Source organism: Gossypium arboreum, chromosome 9, assembly GCF_025698485.1.
Source record: "Gossypium arboreum isolate Shixiya-1 chromosome 9, ASM2569848v2, whole genome shotgun sequence".
Lineage (NCBI taxonomy): Eukaryota > Viridiplantae > Streptophyta > Magnoliopsida > Malvales > Malvaceae > Gossypium > Gossypium arboreum.
In genome coordinates this window covers 73,364,508-73,378,890 of record NC_069078.1, presented here as the reverse complement: position 1 = coordinate 73,378,890, position 14,383 = coordinate 73,364,508, and the positions used below count along the sequence as shown (strand labels likewise).

General features: G+C 31.8%; 1 protein-coding gene across 1 annotated transcript; it reads left to right on the top strand.

Annotated features, from left to right (window-relative positions):
• The first annotated feature begins 5,370 nt into the window (after positions 1-5,370).
• On the top strand, positions 5,371-13,477 carry LOC108454005 (uncharacterized). The gene is made up of 9 exons (XM_017752282.2): positions 5,371-5,980; positions 7,151-7,873; positions 9,762-9,857; positions 9,943-10,026; positions 11,004-11,238; positions 11,332-11,492; positions 12,411-12,689; positions 12,772-12,956; positions 13,126-13,477. The coding sequence occupies exons 1-8, from the start codon at positions 5,609-5,611 to the stop codon at positions 12,820-12,822; spliced, it is 2,001 nt and encodes a 666-aa protein (XP_017607771.1). The 5' UTR covers positions 5,371-5,608; the 3' UTR covers positions 12,823-12,956; positions 13,126-13,477.
• Positions 13,478-14,383: the final 906 nt, after the last annotated feature.

Sequence of the window (14,383 nt, the reverse complement as noted above, 5' to 3'; positions counted from 1 at the left end):
ATCTTTCAACCATGGTCTTACACATTTCATATCAGTTGCCATGGTATCTTTCAACCATGGTCTTACACATTTCATATCAGTCGCCATGGTATCTTTCAACCATGGTCTTACACATTTCATAACAGAGAGCACACTCCATGAACCTCATCCTTACAAAGGGATTACAAGTCCAAAGCTAAATCCCTATAATATAAACTCATAGAGTATTGTCGGGATTACCGGTCCAAAGCTAAATCCCACAACGATAATTACTCTAATGAGCTTGGATCCAATTACCACCCAAGCTAAATTCGAACCTAATTCGGATTACCCGTCCGGCTAAATCTATTTTACACGTATTCTTCGGAGGGCTATATCGAATAGGATCACCCGTCCTGCTAGATCCTTTTTATGTCAATTCCTTTTCAGAGATCCATCGAATTTTCCTTTCATTCAACTGAGATTTATTTTCAATTTATATCGAGTATTATCAATATTTCATCAAATATCATGAATTGAACATTCAAATCATATTTTCATCACATAACCACATATTTCAAGTATTTAAAATACAATTCAAGTTACACAAACTTACCTCATTGCTTGTTTGTGTTTATAATTTCATTAATCCGATATCTATTCTTTTCCACGATCAAGTCTCATATTTGAGTCGTCCGGATCTTTATAAATAAATTTGATCATCATTTTCATTCATTTCATCTTCTAATGCATTTAATTAATGCTCTAGGCAAAATTACTATTTTGCCCCTAAACTTTTAATTAATGACGATTTCGTCCTTAGAGTCAGGAAAATAAAATTCTTGCAATTTAATCCTTATTTCCAGCTATTATTCTCATATATATTGATAACAGTCCATGAATTCTATAAAATATCAGAATTTTCCATAATTTCAACACTTTTCAATTTAATCCCTAAAACATGTTTTCCCCCGATCTTGAACTAAATTAATAATTTCATTCAATTTTGTAATTTAAATAATAAAATAATCCATTTCATGCAATTTGGTCATTTCTGACATTTTTACAAAATTACCCATAAAGTTTTACTTTTATTCAATTTAGTCCCTAAGCCTAAAATATGCAAATTAGCCATGCTTAATGAATATTCATATATGTTTTCCTCCTCCTCCTCTCCATTCCACATCCTTGATGTATGTAGCACACTTGTAAGTAACATTATCTATAATCTTTATTATTTACTTTTATGAATATTCAAGCTGTCCATCTGTGTCATAGTCACTAAATTATTTATATCTGGATCTATAGGACTCCAAATTAAGATCCGCTAATTTTTCCTGAAACTAGACTCATATATCTTCTTACCATAAAATTTTCAGAATTTTTGGTTTAGTCAATAAGTACAGTTTATTCTTTAAAGTTACCCCTATTCTGCTGTCTGACAGTTGTGACCCTTCTTCACTAAAAATTAATTATCTCATTGTACAGAATTCGAATGATGTTCATATTTGTTTCTATTGAAAATAGACTCATTTAGGATTCTAAAAATATAAATTTAAGCCCCTAATTATTTTTATCTAATTTTTTTTATGATTTTACAAATTCAGAACAGGGGAACCCGAAATCATTCTGACCTTGTCTCACAAAATTCATCATATCTCATGATTTAGAATTCCATTGCTTACATAATTTATTCTATAAGAAACTAGACTTAATAATCTTTAATTTCATATTTTATTCATCCTATAATTATATTTCTACAATTTTTGATGATTTTTCAAAGTTAGACTACTGCTGCTGTCCAAAACTGTTTTAGTACAAAATATTAATTACTAACATCCTTATTTTCTTTTTCTACACCATTTCTCATCACTTTCTCTTATTTTTTCTTCACTAACGTATCAAGAACATAGGACCTTATGTAAGAAAACTCTACTATAACATTATTTCCATGCTTTATCAATAATAACAAACTTAAAAACATATTGAAATCTTGATGTACTTACCTTTTCTTATTGACTTCAATCTTTAACTTGATTTTTCTCTCTCCTCCAGCTTCGATTTCTTGAATCCAACTTGATATTCTTGTTCCCCATCATCTCCTTGCTATCTTTCTCTCTTGATGGCTATGGAAATTCTTTCAATTTTTAGGTGAAAATAATGAATTTTTGGTGGAAGGACTAAATTGTAAAGAAAGCAAACTTCTTTTCTTTTTCTTATCTTACGTTAGTTTGCATGGGAAAGGAAATGTGTTGATAATTCTTCATCTTTCCTTCCTTTTATACTAAATAAATAATATAATAATAATAAACATCTCATAAAATATTAATAAAATAATATTTATCTAATTAATTAATTTAAAATATCATCAACATAATCATTACATTCTAGAATTCTCTCTCTTACTAATTGACCATTTTGCCCTTCATGATCTTTTAGAATTCCATTCTTGAGTCATCACTTAATTTGGTAAAATTGCGATTTAGTCCCTCATAATTTTTTTACATATTCAATTTGGTCCTAATTCATCAATTTTTCTTGGTTTCTAGATCATTCCACCCTTAAAATATTTTCACCATTAGTACTTCAACTTTTTTATATTTACACTTCAACCCCTTAAATTTTAAGTATTTACTATTGTGCAACAAGACTTTTCTCATCTTTGCAATTTAGTCCTTTCTTGAATTAATATATCATAATATACTTCTCAATATTGACATCACTCAAAAATTCCCTTTTTGTCACTTTATTTCCTTATTTTACTATATCAGGGATAATATTTTACTGTAAAAATTTTCGGAGTATTACATGTGTAAACTCCAAATTCATCAATGTCATTTCCATCACTAGAGTTAGAAACGGTAACTAAGGGACATCACTATGATTGGATCTCTTACTAACATGGACAAATATCCAACAAGATAGTAGGTCGAAGAGGTAGGATGGTCAAATTCTCGCGTCAGTGACTCTAGGTTCAGTTGGAGAGGTTTGGAAGCTTGAGAATGACCTTGCTGATGTGCTCATTAATGAATTGACAAACATGTTGTTCACATACTAACACATATTCTTCTATTGAATACAATTACTCGTGGTCCACTGATTGAACCATTGCCTATATTGTATATAGGCTCAAACTTTCTTTTTTCAAAAACAAAATGTGGTAAATCATTAGGGTATTTTAGTTTTTTCTTTTTAAATTTTGGATTACTTTGAAGTGTATATGGTTAGAGAACAATTTTTTTCCTTTTGCTTTTTCATTTTCCAATCATGCATAAAAGCCTAATAAACCCATTATTTGACGAGACAAGTTCAGACATATTATTTGACATGTTGCTTGATTCTAAACCCATTATCTAACCTAATGATGAGGGAGCACGTTCGATCGAATTAAGTGAATAATTTTTTAGTTAATCGAGTTGATGAGTCTTATTTTATCACTCTAACTCGATTTAAACATTTTTTCGAATTAGCTCAAGTGAAATGAAATTCAAATTGAGTCGAATTGAGTGAAATTGTTCAATTAACTTAAAAATTAAACATGTCAAATGAAAATATTGTTATAGTATAACTAATTCCATCTTAGAACACATAAAATTAAAACCGTATATATTTCAAAACTTTTCCAAAACAAAATAAGAAAAAAATACTTTTAGTATCGAAACTTGGATCATTAATTAACTTATTTAAGTCCCAAAATTATTATTTTAGAAAATTTTAAAATTTTAACTTTCTTTATATATCCTTTAATTTTTTTAAATTTTATAATTTTTAAATAATATAATTTTTTAATTTTTATAAATATTTTGAATTTTTTGTAATTTTTGTTGAGAGAGACCACCTTGTTTCTTTTCAAAATTGACAGGGACCGAAGGATTATTTACACCAGTTTGTTATTCAAATTATTTGAATTGTAAAATTTAACTGGGCTCAAACTTGAAATTCGAATTGCTTATTTGAGTTGACTCGAAAAAATTAAGTAACACAAATCACTCGATTCGATTAACTTGAAATTCAATTTTTTTTGATTTTTTCGAATTAAATCAAGTTTTGCTCACCCTTACAAAGAGTGACTTGGAATTTTAAATAGAGTAAACTACATTGATAGTCATCCAATTATTAGTGAGTTTCTGTTTTAACCACTCAACTATGAAAATTTACAATCAGGTCACCTACCTATTCAATTTTTCCTTTTTTGGTTACTAGTCATTACACGTAAAGATGATATCACAAATTTTAAATTTGACATCGTGACAAATTGAACCCTTACACATTGTGTCAATTAGGTTTTGATTTTTTAAATTAGCCCTCAACATTTACATATTACTTTAATTTATTCTATTTTTTATACAAAATATAATTCAATTCCCAATGTGTAAATTAGATATAAAACAAATATATATTTTTGAAAAATGTTTATTATTAACCTAAATAATCCTTAAATATGTTTTTTATATATATATGTAATGGCTGAGAACTTAATATCGCTCAATGACTTTTTTTTTATTAGCTTGAGATGATCGCCATTGATAAAAACAAATAAAAGCTTTAAAAAAAATGAAGTTGTTAGACTTAAAATTGAGTTGAATTAACAAAACAAGAGCCTTTTATTTTTGAGGACTTGAATTGGACATTTTCTGAAATTTAAGTTGTTGTTGTTGTTCATTTTGCCATGACGTCCAACACAAAGACATTGTAAAGGGATGAAGCAGGTTCAATTTATAACTTAGTTTGAACTTCTAACTCAACTTATTCACTCCTCATACTTAATTAAGCTTATTACGACTCCAGCTTCGAATATTGATGATTTCAAAAGCAACTTTCATTTTCCTTTTAATAATGAGTTAACTTAATAAGCGACAAGCCCTGTCAATAACAAGAGCAATTCGCTTAGACTGATTTTAAAAAATACAAATGTAAATCTTGTGAAATTGATGAAGAGTAAACTACCAAGACAGAGTCATCTAAGTCGTTATCTAAGTCGTTAGTTTTCAATCTAACAGTGGAGAATCAGAAGTATCACGAGAAAATGTGAAAATTATGATATTAAGTTTTTGGGTGTTTCTATTTTTGATATATTTTCAATCAAATTTAGTTGTTAAATTTATTTTTTCAGCTTTTTAGGCGAAAGTTCTCAAAGAAAAGCAAAACAATAGCGGATGACCAAATTATATAATGTATAAATGTTGATGGCTAATGTTTTAGAATTAAGACTAAATTAGAATAATGTTTAAATTTTGATAATTAAATTTGTTATTATACTAATTTTAAAAGTTATTCAATTAGCTATTTTATAACTAGTGATTGAAAATAAAAATTAAAAATTATTTTATCTTTAATAAAATTGAGTGATAATTAGAGGACTAGCATTATAAATAAAACTCTCATTAGGTATTCTCAAACCCACGTAAAAATTGATGGTGAAATTTAAAATGTTTACAAACATTAACATTGTCAGACTATTTGGTGGAGAAAAGAAAACTCAAATTGTTACTAAAAATAAAAAAGAAAATTGGAAATTTCGGTTGTAATCGTGTTTAAGTTAAAACCTTACCAAAATTAAACAGCACCACTCAAAATCCTCCAAGCATTTCGTTTCTCCTAACATAAATTATACAATTCCGTGGGGCTCGCCACCGCCACTTCCCCCGCCATGCCAAGCGCCACTGTCAACAAGCCCCGGCCGAGCGAACTCCTCTCGCGGTTGACCTCCGCCGAGCCTGAGGTCAAGGTCAGGGCCCTTCGCGAGGTTAAAAACCAAATTATCGGGAATCGTACAAAGAAGCTTTCCTTCCTCAAGCTCGGTGCCGTCCCCGCCGTCGCCGGCATCCTAGCTGATTCAATCGATGACGTCACCGACAATAACAACTGCAACAACGACAGCAACAATACAATTAACATTCTGGTCCAGTCAGCAGCGGCTCTCGGCAGCTTCGCTTGTGGCTTCGACGCCGGAGTTCAAGCCGTGCTTGACGCCGGTGCTTTCCCTAATCTGTTGCGTCTTCTCGCAAATCCTAATGAGAAGGTGATTCTTTTCTATCCTTTTAATTTTAAACACTAAAATTGTGCATGGAAATTTGGAAATTGATAGAACAAAAAGGAGAATTCGAGATTTCAAAAATTTGAAATTGTAATTAATTTTATTTTGTTTCTCTTTAATTGATATTATTTTTAGTTGGTTTGTAGTTTTTTTTTTTGAACTTATTTTTAGTCAATAGAAAAGAAGATTTGCTTATTTGTAACTTCGCATCTATTCCATATTGGGAAATTTTGAAGACAAAAAAATAAGAGGGAGGAGAAATGGAATTTAGATTGATGTCTTTGTTTTAAATGGAATATGCATAGTTAGATTATATTCCTAATGAGGAGGATTGTTCTGTTAACCCGGTTAAGGTGCTAATGTCTGCCAAATATCTTTGTACTATTTCAATATACCGGTTCTTTGCGGATATCAGAAAGGATGGGAAAAAGTAATTCTGTAATGCCGATGAACTCCTTTTCTTTCTAAGAAAAGTAAAATAAAATTATGTGTTGAAAGTGTAAAATAAAATTATGTGTTGAAAGTGTCCTACAATAACAAATCGTTTGGATATTAGAGCTATTGTTTGTTTTGGAAATTAGTTTCTAGCATTCTTTGTCAAATTGCTTAAAAAAATCTGAAGTGGTAATTTGTTTGATGGGCAATATTAAGATAAATTGCTCAAAGGAAAGGAAGACATCACGATCTGGGCCTTTTTGGCCGTCTAGTCTGGTACAGTCTGCACCAATTTCATTCATCTTAAACCATAGGAGACAAGTTTCATTCTCTTGACCATGATTTGCTTGGTCACACATTGGAGTGCTCATTAGTTGGTTTATGTTTATTTAATCTCAATGCAAATATCGGCACATGGTTCATTCAAAAAAATATTCCAGAGCTTCAAGGTGCCCCCCTCCCCCCTTTCAAAAGAATAAAGAAAAAGAAAAAACGGTAGATTTTTTATTTCTGAAAGCACTGCTCCTAAGGTGGTGGGTGATCAGTTCTCTCTCTTTTCTATGGCAGATTTGGGACTTTCAGAAAGAATCTTTACCCCTTTTGACCTTTTCCAATAATATCCTTATGCATGCATCTAGTTTTAAGCTTTCCTTGAGTTTTCTATTCCATTTTGTGTATATCTTACTTTATAATAGCTTATATGGCTTTCCTTTTCTTCAGGTGGTAGATGCTGTTGCCCGTGCCCTTAGAATGATATATCAATCAAAATTGGCCCCAAAATATGATTTCCTTCAACAGAAAAATATGGAGTTCCTTATCTCACTACTAAATAGTGAGAAGGAAAATGTTAGTGGCCTTGGTGCAAGCATAATAACTCGCTCTTGTGAGACAAATTTGGAGCAGAAAGCATTGTTTGATGCTGGTATTTTAAGGAAGCTGAATAGTCTTCTTGAAGGTGGTTCTTTAAGTCAGAGAGATGCTAGTTTAGAGTCTTTAGCCACAATATTTAGGAATAACCCAGAAGTTATTTCAAAATTTGCTGGACCTGAAATTGGAAGACCTTTGAGTTCTATTATTGATTTAGCGAAGGATAGGTACCCCCGAACAAGGTTGTTAGCTTGCATGTGCTTGATTGTTATAAGGAATGCTTCTCCTCACTTCTTGCAAGATATAGGGATCAAGACTAAATTAATACATATTTTACTTGAGCTTCTTGATGACCCTGGTCAAGTTGGAGATGAGGCTCCTTTTGCTTTCTCCAGTTTAATTGCGCAAAAGGAGGATCTTCAAAAACTAGCACTCGAGGCCAATGCTATTGATAAACTACATCACCACATAAAAAAAGGTTCATTGCATCCCAGACGTTATGAGGGAATATTGCTTGCATTAGCTGATATGTGCTCTAAGTTGGAAAGTTGCAGGTCTAAATTCCTCTCGTTGCAGGTTTGTTTTTTTCTGGAACAAATTAACTTGCACAGTTAATTGCTTTTAGTTTCATGTTTACCTTTTGATTTTCACATTAGAAAATAACTACACACTATGAATCTGTCTTAATTGTGATAAAATTGTAGAATCTGGAGATGGATAGAGAAATGGGATAGATGATGGTTTCTATTAAATGCTCAAATGACTATTAAGCATAGACAAACAAATCCTTGAACATGATATTGCACTGTGGAACAAATCCTTGAACAAATCCTTGAATAAACCATATCCTCTTTTGGTCATGCTTACAATATTTGACATAACTAAAACAATAGATAACACCATGTGATTAAAAATCATACTTAATTGAGATTTCTTAATATTGTGATAGGCCAAACCAAGTCAAGCCTTGGAGCCATTCAAGGCTTTGGCCTCCAATGGTATTCACACAGCAACAAAGCCTAAGCCTTCTTCAAGTAGGGATCAAGAACTAATGCTAGCAAGTTTTGTTTTACAAAAAGAATAAAAAAAGGTTAAGACTCTCAAAAACACTTTGGCATGCAAACTGTTTTGCATTTCTTTGAGAGTTATTTTTGGGACTAAACAACTCCATATCAATCAAATTCTAGCAATTTTGTAGACAAGTTTAGACCCTAAAAGCTTGTTTATGGATTCTTCAATGAGAAACATGTTCAAGCTGAAATTGATATGAAGTATACCAAAAATCTTGCACTTGTGTTCTTAGGAAAAACATCACCAATATCAATATAAAAAAAAAAACCAAAAATGTGTTTTAAGAACTCTTTTTATATTATACAATCATGTAACTAAGTACAACAATGATCAAATCAATTTTAAAATTCTGGGCCATTTTCAATGGACTTGTTTTCATAACAAGTACCTCATGCTATTCCTAAGGTTCTCTATACTTAAATGATGAGATTGATAACTTACTTTACGAGTAAGGAGGCTTAAAATGTACTGGCCTTTAAGCATTGTCAATACCTTCTCTTGACAATGCAATGATCTGGAATATATATAAGGATTTGTAATTATAACTCTTAAATCTCTATGCAAGGTATGTACCCAAAGTTCCATCCACTTAGTACTTAACAACTCTTTATTTTTGTTTATCATGATGGAGGAAACCGTTTAATAACATATTTCAGAGTGATTCATAAGCATTTTTGCCTGTATATCTTGTCAACTAGGGCATACTCTAATAAAACAAAGTTGCTGGCATCATTCCTAAAAGTATTGTCCGGTGGAAAGTTGACATAGGGGATCACCTTGGCTATCTTTTTAGTCACCAGCACTTTCTCACTGTTAGGTGATGGTGTTCGTAATGGCCTTTTAGCATCAAAATAGATTTTCTCCACTTGCATAATGCCGACACTCAATTAAAGTTCATCAGAGATGTCTACTTTTGCTTCTTGAAGGGCTAAAAGGTTCTTTATTCTTATGTTGCTTAAGTGAACTTTCTAATCTTTGTGGTTGGATCGCTTGGCACTACTTTGCCAGGACAACAAAAGAAACATCAAAGTTCCAAAACAGCAGTTACTGCAATTTGACAAAAATTATTTATCCCTATATGTCTACGGTTACCCTGAAGTAGATCTCACATCACAATTAGACAAATTTGAAGTTTTTTTTTCTTTTTTTTTTTTTCTATTTTATGGTTATTCTATATTGTTCAGTGTAAAGTTATAAATTAGATTTTCAAAACTTCAGTATGTCTGATGTGTTCCCTTGAAGCAAATTTATGGTAATTTTCTTTGAAGGCATTCTCTCAAGCATTTCTTTGTAGTTTCTTTTAAGGGACTTTCTCAATCAAATCTCATTGGAGGTTCTTATTTGTGTGAATCTTCAACTACATTGAAGTTTCTAATATTTTCTCATGATATAGGTGTTGAATTTGTTAGCTGATGCACTAACTGATTATAATGCTGGTGTACGTGCTGCAGCTTGTATATGTTTGAGAAGTGTCACTCGATCAATCAAGGTTTGTGATGTGATCATGTGATAACAATTTTGCAGTATTTTGTTTAATTTTTATTTGCAAGTATAGCTGATGCAATGCAATACAGAATTTGAGTGCAGGTTATTTTATGAATGAAACTATCGTGATTCCTTTGGTTCAGCTTTTTCTTGATCCTTCAACTTCTGTCCAGGTAATCAAGCTGCTAAAGTGGCATTGTAATTGATAGGTAATATCTGTGTTGTATGGTCTAAAACCAAAAGGGATAGAAGCTGTAAAAATTTCATGTCAACTTTGCAGTTGTCATCAGATTTCAAGCAAATTTTGTTTTTCTAATTTATTTCCTATTATTTATGGATCGGACACTCTGAATTGGCTAAAGACAGCTAAAAATAAAACATATCATTGAAAAATAAAATGTGGTAGGTCAACCTAATTATAAAAAACGCTTTTGGTTTTAATCTAATTTTATAAAATAAATGGATTGTTATTCTGTACACTGTCAGTGGAGTTTTTTTAACTCCACAAGCAGGGTTTAGAATTCCCCATGTGTCCTTGTATAATATTAAAAAGATAAAAATTAATCAAAATTAGCCGTTGTCACTCATTTAACAGTGCTTGTGGAGTTAAAAAAACTCCACTGACAGTGTACCAAATAATTTCTCAAAATATATTGTCATTTAGTTGAATTTATTCCATTTAATTTTTCTTTCTTTCTTTTTTAGTTTGGTTTTGTCTGGTTGAGTGAGCTGTTTTGACCTTTTGTATCAATGAGCATGGCCTTTATAGGTGGCAGCAGAAATCAGGATACTTTTCCTTTGCTAGATGTTGTATGGGTTGTGTTCTCTTTTTCATTCCTTTTTAATACAAAATTATCAAGATACAATTTGGTACCACGACAAGTCAATATTATGATGGTATTGTAAAGTTTGGAAGCTGCAATCTTTTGACCTGAAAGACTGCTTCAACCTCCGCTAATACCTGTATTTAGTTTTTATATCAACTAAAGATTAATGATTAAGAACCACATCATGGAGATTAACTTTATACTAATTGTCCAACAATTATGTTGTCTGATATCACAAGCTAATCCATCTTGTTCCACTGGATCTCAAAAACTTATGAATCGGGTGGATGTTAACACTGTCATTAAATCTTTTTTGTTTCCAGGTTGCTGCACTTGGTGCCACTAGCAACATAGTGGTTGATTTTACAACACGTAAATCTATTTTTGTACAATGTGGAGGGATGAAACAGCTGGTTCAGTTAGCAAAGTCCATGGAATCCTCTGTCAGGTCAAATGCTTTGTGGGCTTTGAAGAATTTTGTATTCCAAGCAGACAATAGGTTGAAAGAAGGTGTTTTCTCAGAGCTCACTGCATCATTGTTATCAAGCCTTATCCGTGGTAATAAGATTTATGATTTTTCATGATGTTTTTTGCTTATGTGCTGACATAAGATCAAATCAAGTTGTTGCTTAATACTCATGTACATTGCAGATCCAGAGCCTTCAGTGCAAGAGCAAGCTTTGGCCCTTGTTCGTAATCTAGTTGATGGATGTATAAACTTAATTGAGTTCGTGTTTGCTGAAGATGGCCTCATATTAGGGGCCATTGGAAGACAATTACAGTGTGCTTCAAAAGCTGAGATAGGGATACAGGTTTGGATTCTGGGAAAATAATGAGTAGATTGCAGTTACTATTTAACATTCTATATTTTAATTGTTTAAAATTTAAAATTGCTTTGAAGTTGGATTGAAGGTCACAGCTTTACTTGAAAAAAATATCACATCTCTTCGTTTATTTTTGTCTTTGTAACCAATAAAGATTTCTCTATGTGGAACCTTAGATATTAGCACACATCTAATTATGCCCTTTTTATTTGATAATTCCACTTCTATTCTATATTGAAGCAAGCATTTTGTTTTTTAAATATAATTGTAACTGCTTTTTGCACAAAAAATTGAACGAACTTTCATCTACCTTTGAAATGAAGATCTCATGATTAATTATTTTGCATCCTTAACGAGGACAAAGTTCTCTTAGTGTCATAATTATCTACAACCTTTTTCATCAAATTATTTATGCTATTTTGGTTTTTTGCATTTAATGATTCGAGGAGAAATTTTGCAGACTTGGTAGTTGGCTAGTCGGATCTTGACAAGTTGCCTGAAGTTCTTGTGATATTATTGTACTCGTTTAGTTGATGGAAAGCTCATATTGTTATAGCATATACAGAGAGAGTATATTGTGCATTAGCGTGTAGGAATTCACAATATGTGTTAGTTTTCATGGACTTGTTTTTCATCTATTGAAGTACAATGTGTGTGAACCTAAGATAAGCTAATTACAACTGTGATTATTTGTGTATATATTCAAGGCAACAACCATTAAAAATTTTGGCTAGTATCTTGCAAGGGTTTGATTTGGTTTCCATATATAGTCATAAGGATTTAAATGTCATAGATGTATATTTTGACAACTAAAATAACAAGAATAATATATGATAGTGCCATGATTTTATATTGCGTTGCTTGTAATTTCTCTTTTTACCTTATTATGAACTCTTTGCCCTATAGGGAATGTATGCACTGTGCAATGTGGCAAGTGGGAATGAGTTTCACAAGGAAGCAGTGATGCAGCTACTCTTTACACAAATGGGTGACAAGAATCAATCTTTTGTGATTAAGTTTTTGCAGAGTAATGATAGCCGGCTATGCACAGCAACTGTCTGGACAATAGTGAATCTTACTTGTCCATCGAGTCCTGGTGCACCTGGCAGGCTTGAAAAGCTGCGCAATGCTGGGATAGTTTCTCAAATAAAGAATATGGTTAATGATCCTTGTGTTGATGTTAAGGTCACTATTTTTTTATCTTTCGAATCTGTTTTTTGTTCGCATCACTTTTCTGGTTAACCTAATAAAGAATATGGCTGTACAGCTCCGTGTGAGAACAGTGCTAGGGCAATCTATGGCTTTCGGGGACAATTAAGCATGTCTGTGTTCATTCATTACCCGGAATACAAAAGGCAAGAGATTTTGAAGCAGTTAGTTTTTGAGTCTTCTTCACCGCTTTTCTTCTGTAAGATATTTTCAAGGCTTTCTCCAGTGGCTTGTAAAAAAATGGTGAGTTTTGGTTGATTTTTAATTGCTTTGATTGAAAATGGTCATTGAAGTGGGCCTAGCAATTTCGCCATCATAAAACATTACCCTATCAAACTGACAAAGTTCTCATTTGGAGGAAATCATTCAATTATGGCTAAAACTTCCTCTTTGCAATGCATTTGTGTTGCAGGCACAATACATTGATTTCGGCTACTGCTTTTTACTCAGTTGAAGCAGTGCGGGAACTGTTATCGGTCAGTTTTATGTTAAAAAGATTGCATCTTAGTGATACATACATTTTGGGTTGATGTTTCTGTATGTATCAGTTGAGCATTTTGTACATGTAATAGTGTACCATTAGAAGTTGTAGATATATTTCCTGTCAAATTAGTGTATCACTTTCATGAAGAAAGCTTTGGTTTTCTCTTTCATCTGCTGCAAAAGTATATGCCCCTTAGTTATATGAATGCTGCCATTTGACTAAACTGTTACACGCTTTTGAAATTTGAAGTCTCTTGTTTATTTTTTGGGGGATAATTAAAGTTTTTTGTGATCGTAATTAATTATGTAACTTTTCATGCATCTTTATTGAGTTATCAAGTGAGTTGAATTTGTATCTTCTAATGTAAATCGAGTTTATTCTATTATTATTTTAATTAATATTAAAAATTCAATTTAAATTTGAATTCAACCATAATTAATTAACATGAGAATTGGGCTTATATTTTATAAAGTGAATGAGTTTTAATTTTATTTTATTTTATCTTGAATATAGTTCGAGCTTTAAAAATAAGTTTGAATCCAATTGGAGTGGGGTTTCTAGCCAAAAAATTTAATTTGGACGGTTGTTTTCTATACATCAATGATTAAAGTGAAGATGAAAAATTCATCTGTAGTAATAATTGTTAGTATAATTACTTAATTAATTAAATTTAGTTATACTTGGTTCTATCTTTTAATGTTTATAAGAAAAAAAAACGAATAGTATGAATTGCAGGGAAAAACCTCAACGCAGTTTTAGCGTTGAAGTAGATAATAAATAATTCACTTCGTTGTATTCCATCTTCACTTTAATCATTGATATAAAGAGAAAACAGCCGTCCAACGATGCATTGTCCTGTTCGTCAAAGTAGTCGGAATTTAGGAACTTGACGCAATTAGATTCAAGACAAATTTGGAAAACAAGCTTGAGGCAACTACATCCGGATTGAAGACCAGTTTCAAGTGTATATTGCAACTATGATGGATCTTTTGTGCAGCTATGCTCCACCGTGGGAACAAAAGCAAGCTTGGGCCAATCATCCCCTTTGTTTTTCTGCAACCGTTGCTTCAGCAGTCCCACCCAGTGATAAAGAGCTCTTTGAGTATTTAGAATAGCTAAGGCGCAGCGACACTATATTTGTAGGAGGTTGAAGCATGCTCTTTCTGTCTCATATCTAGTCATTGAC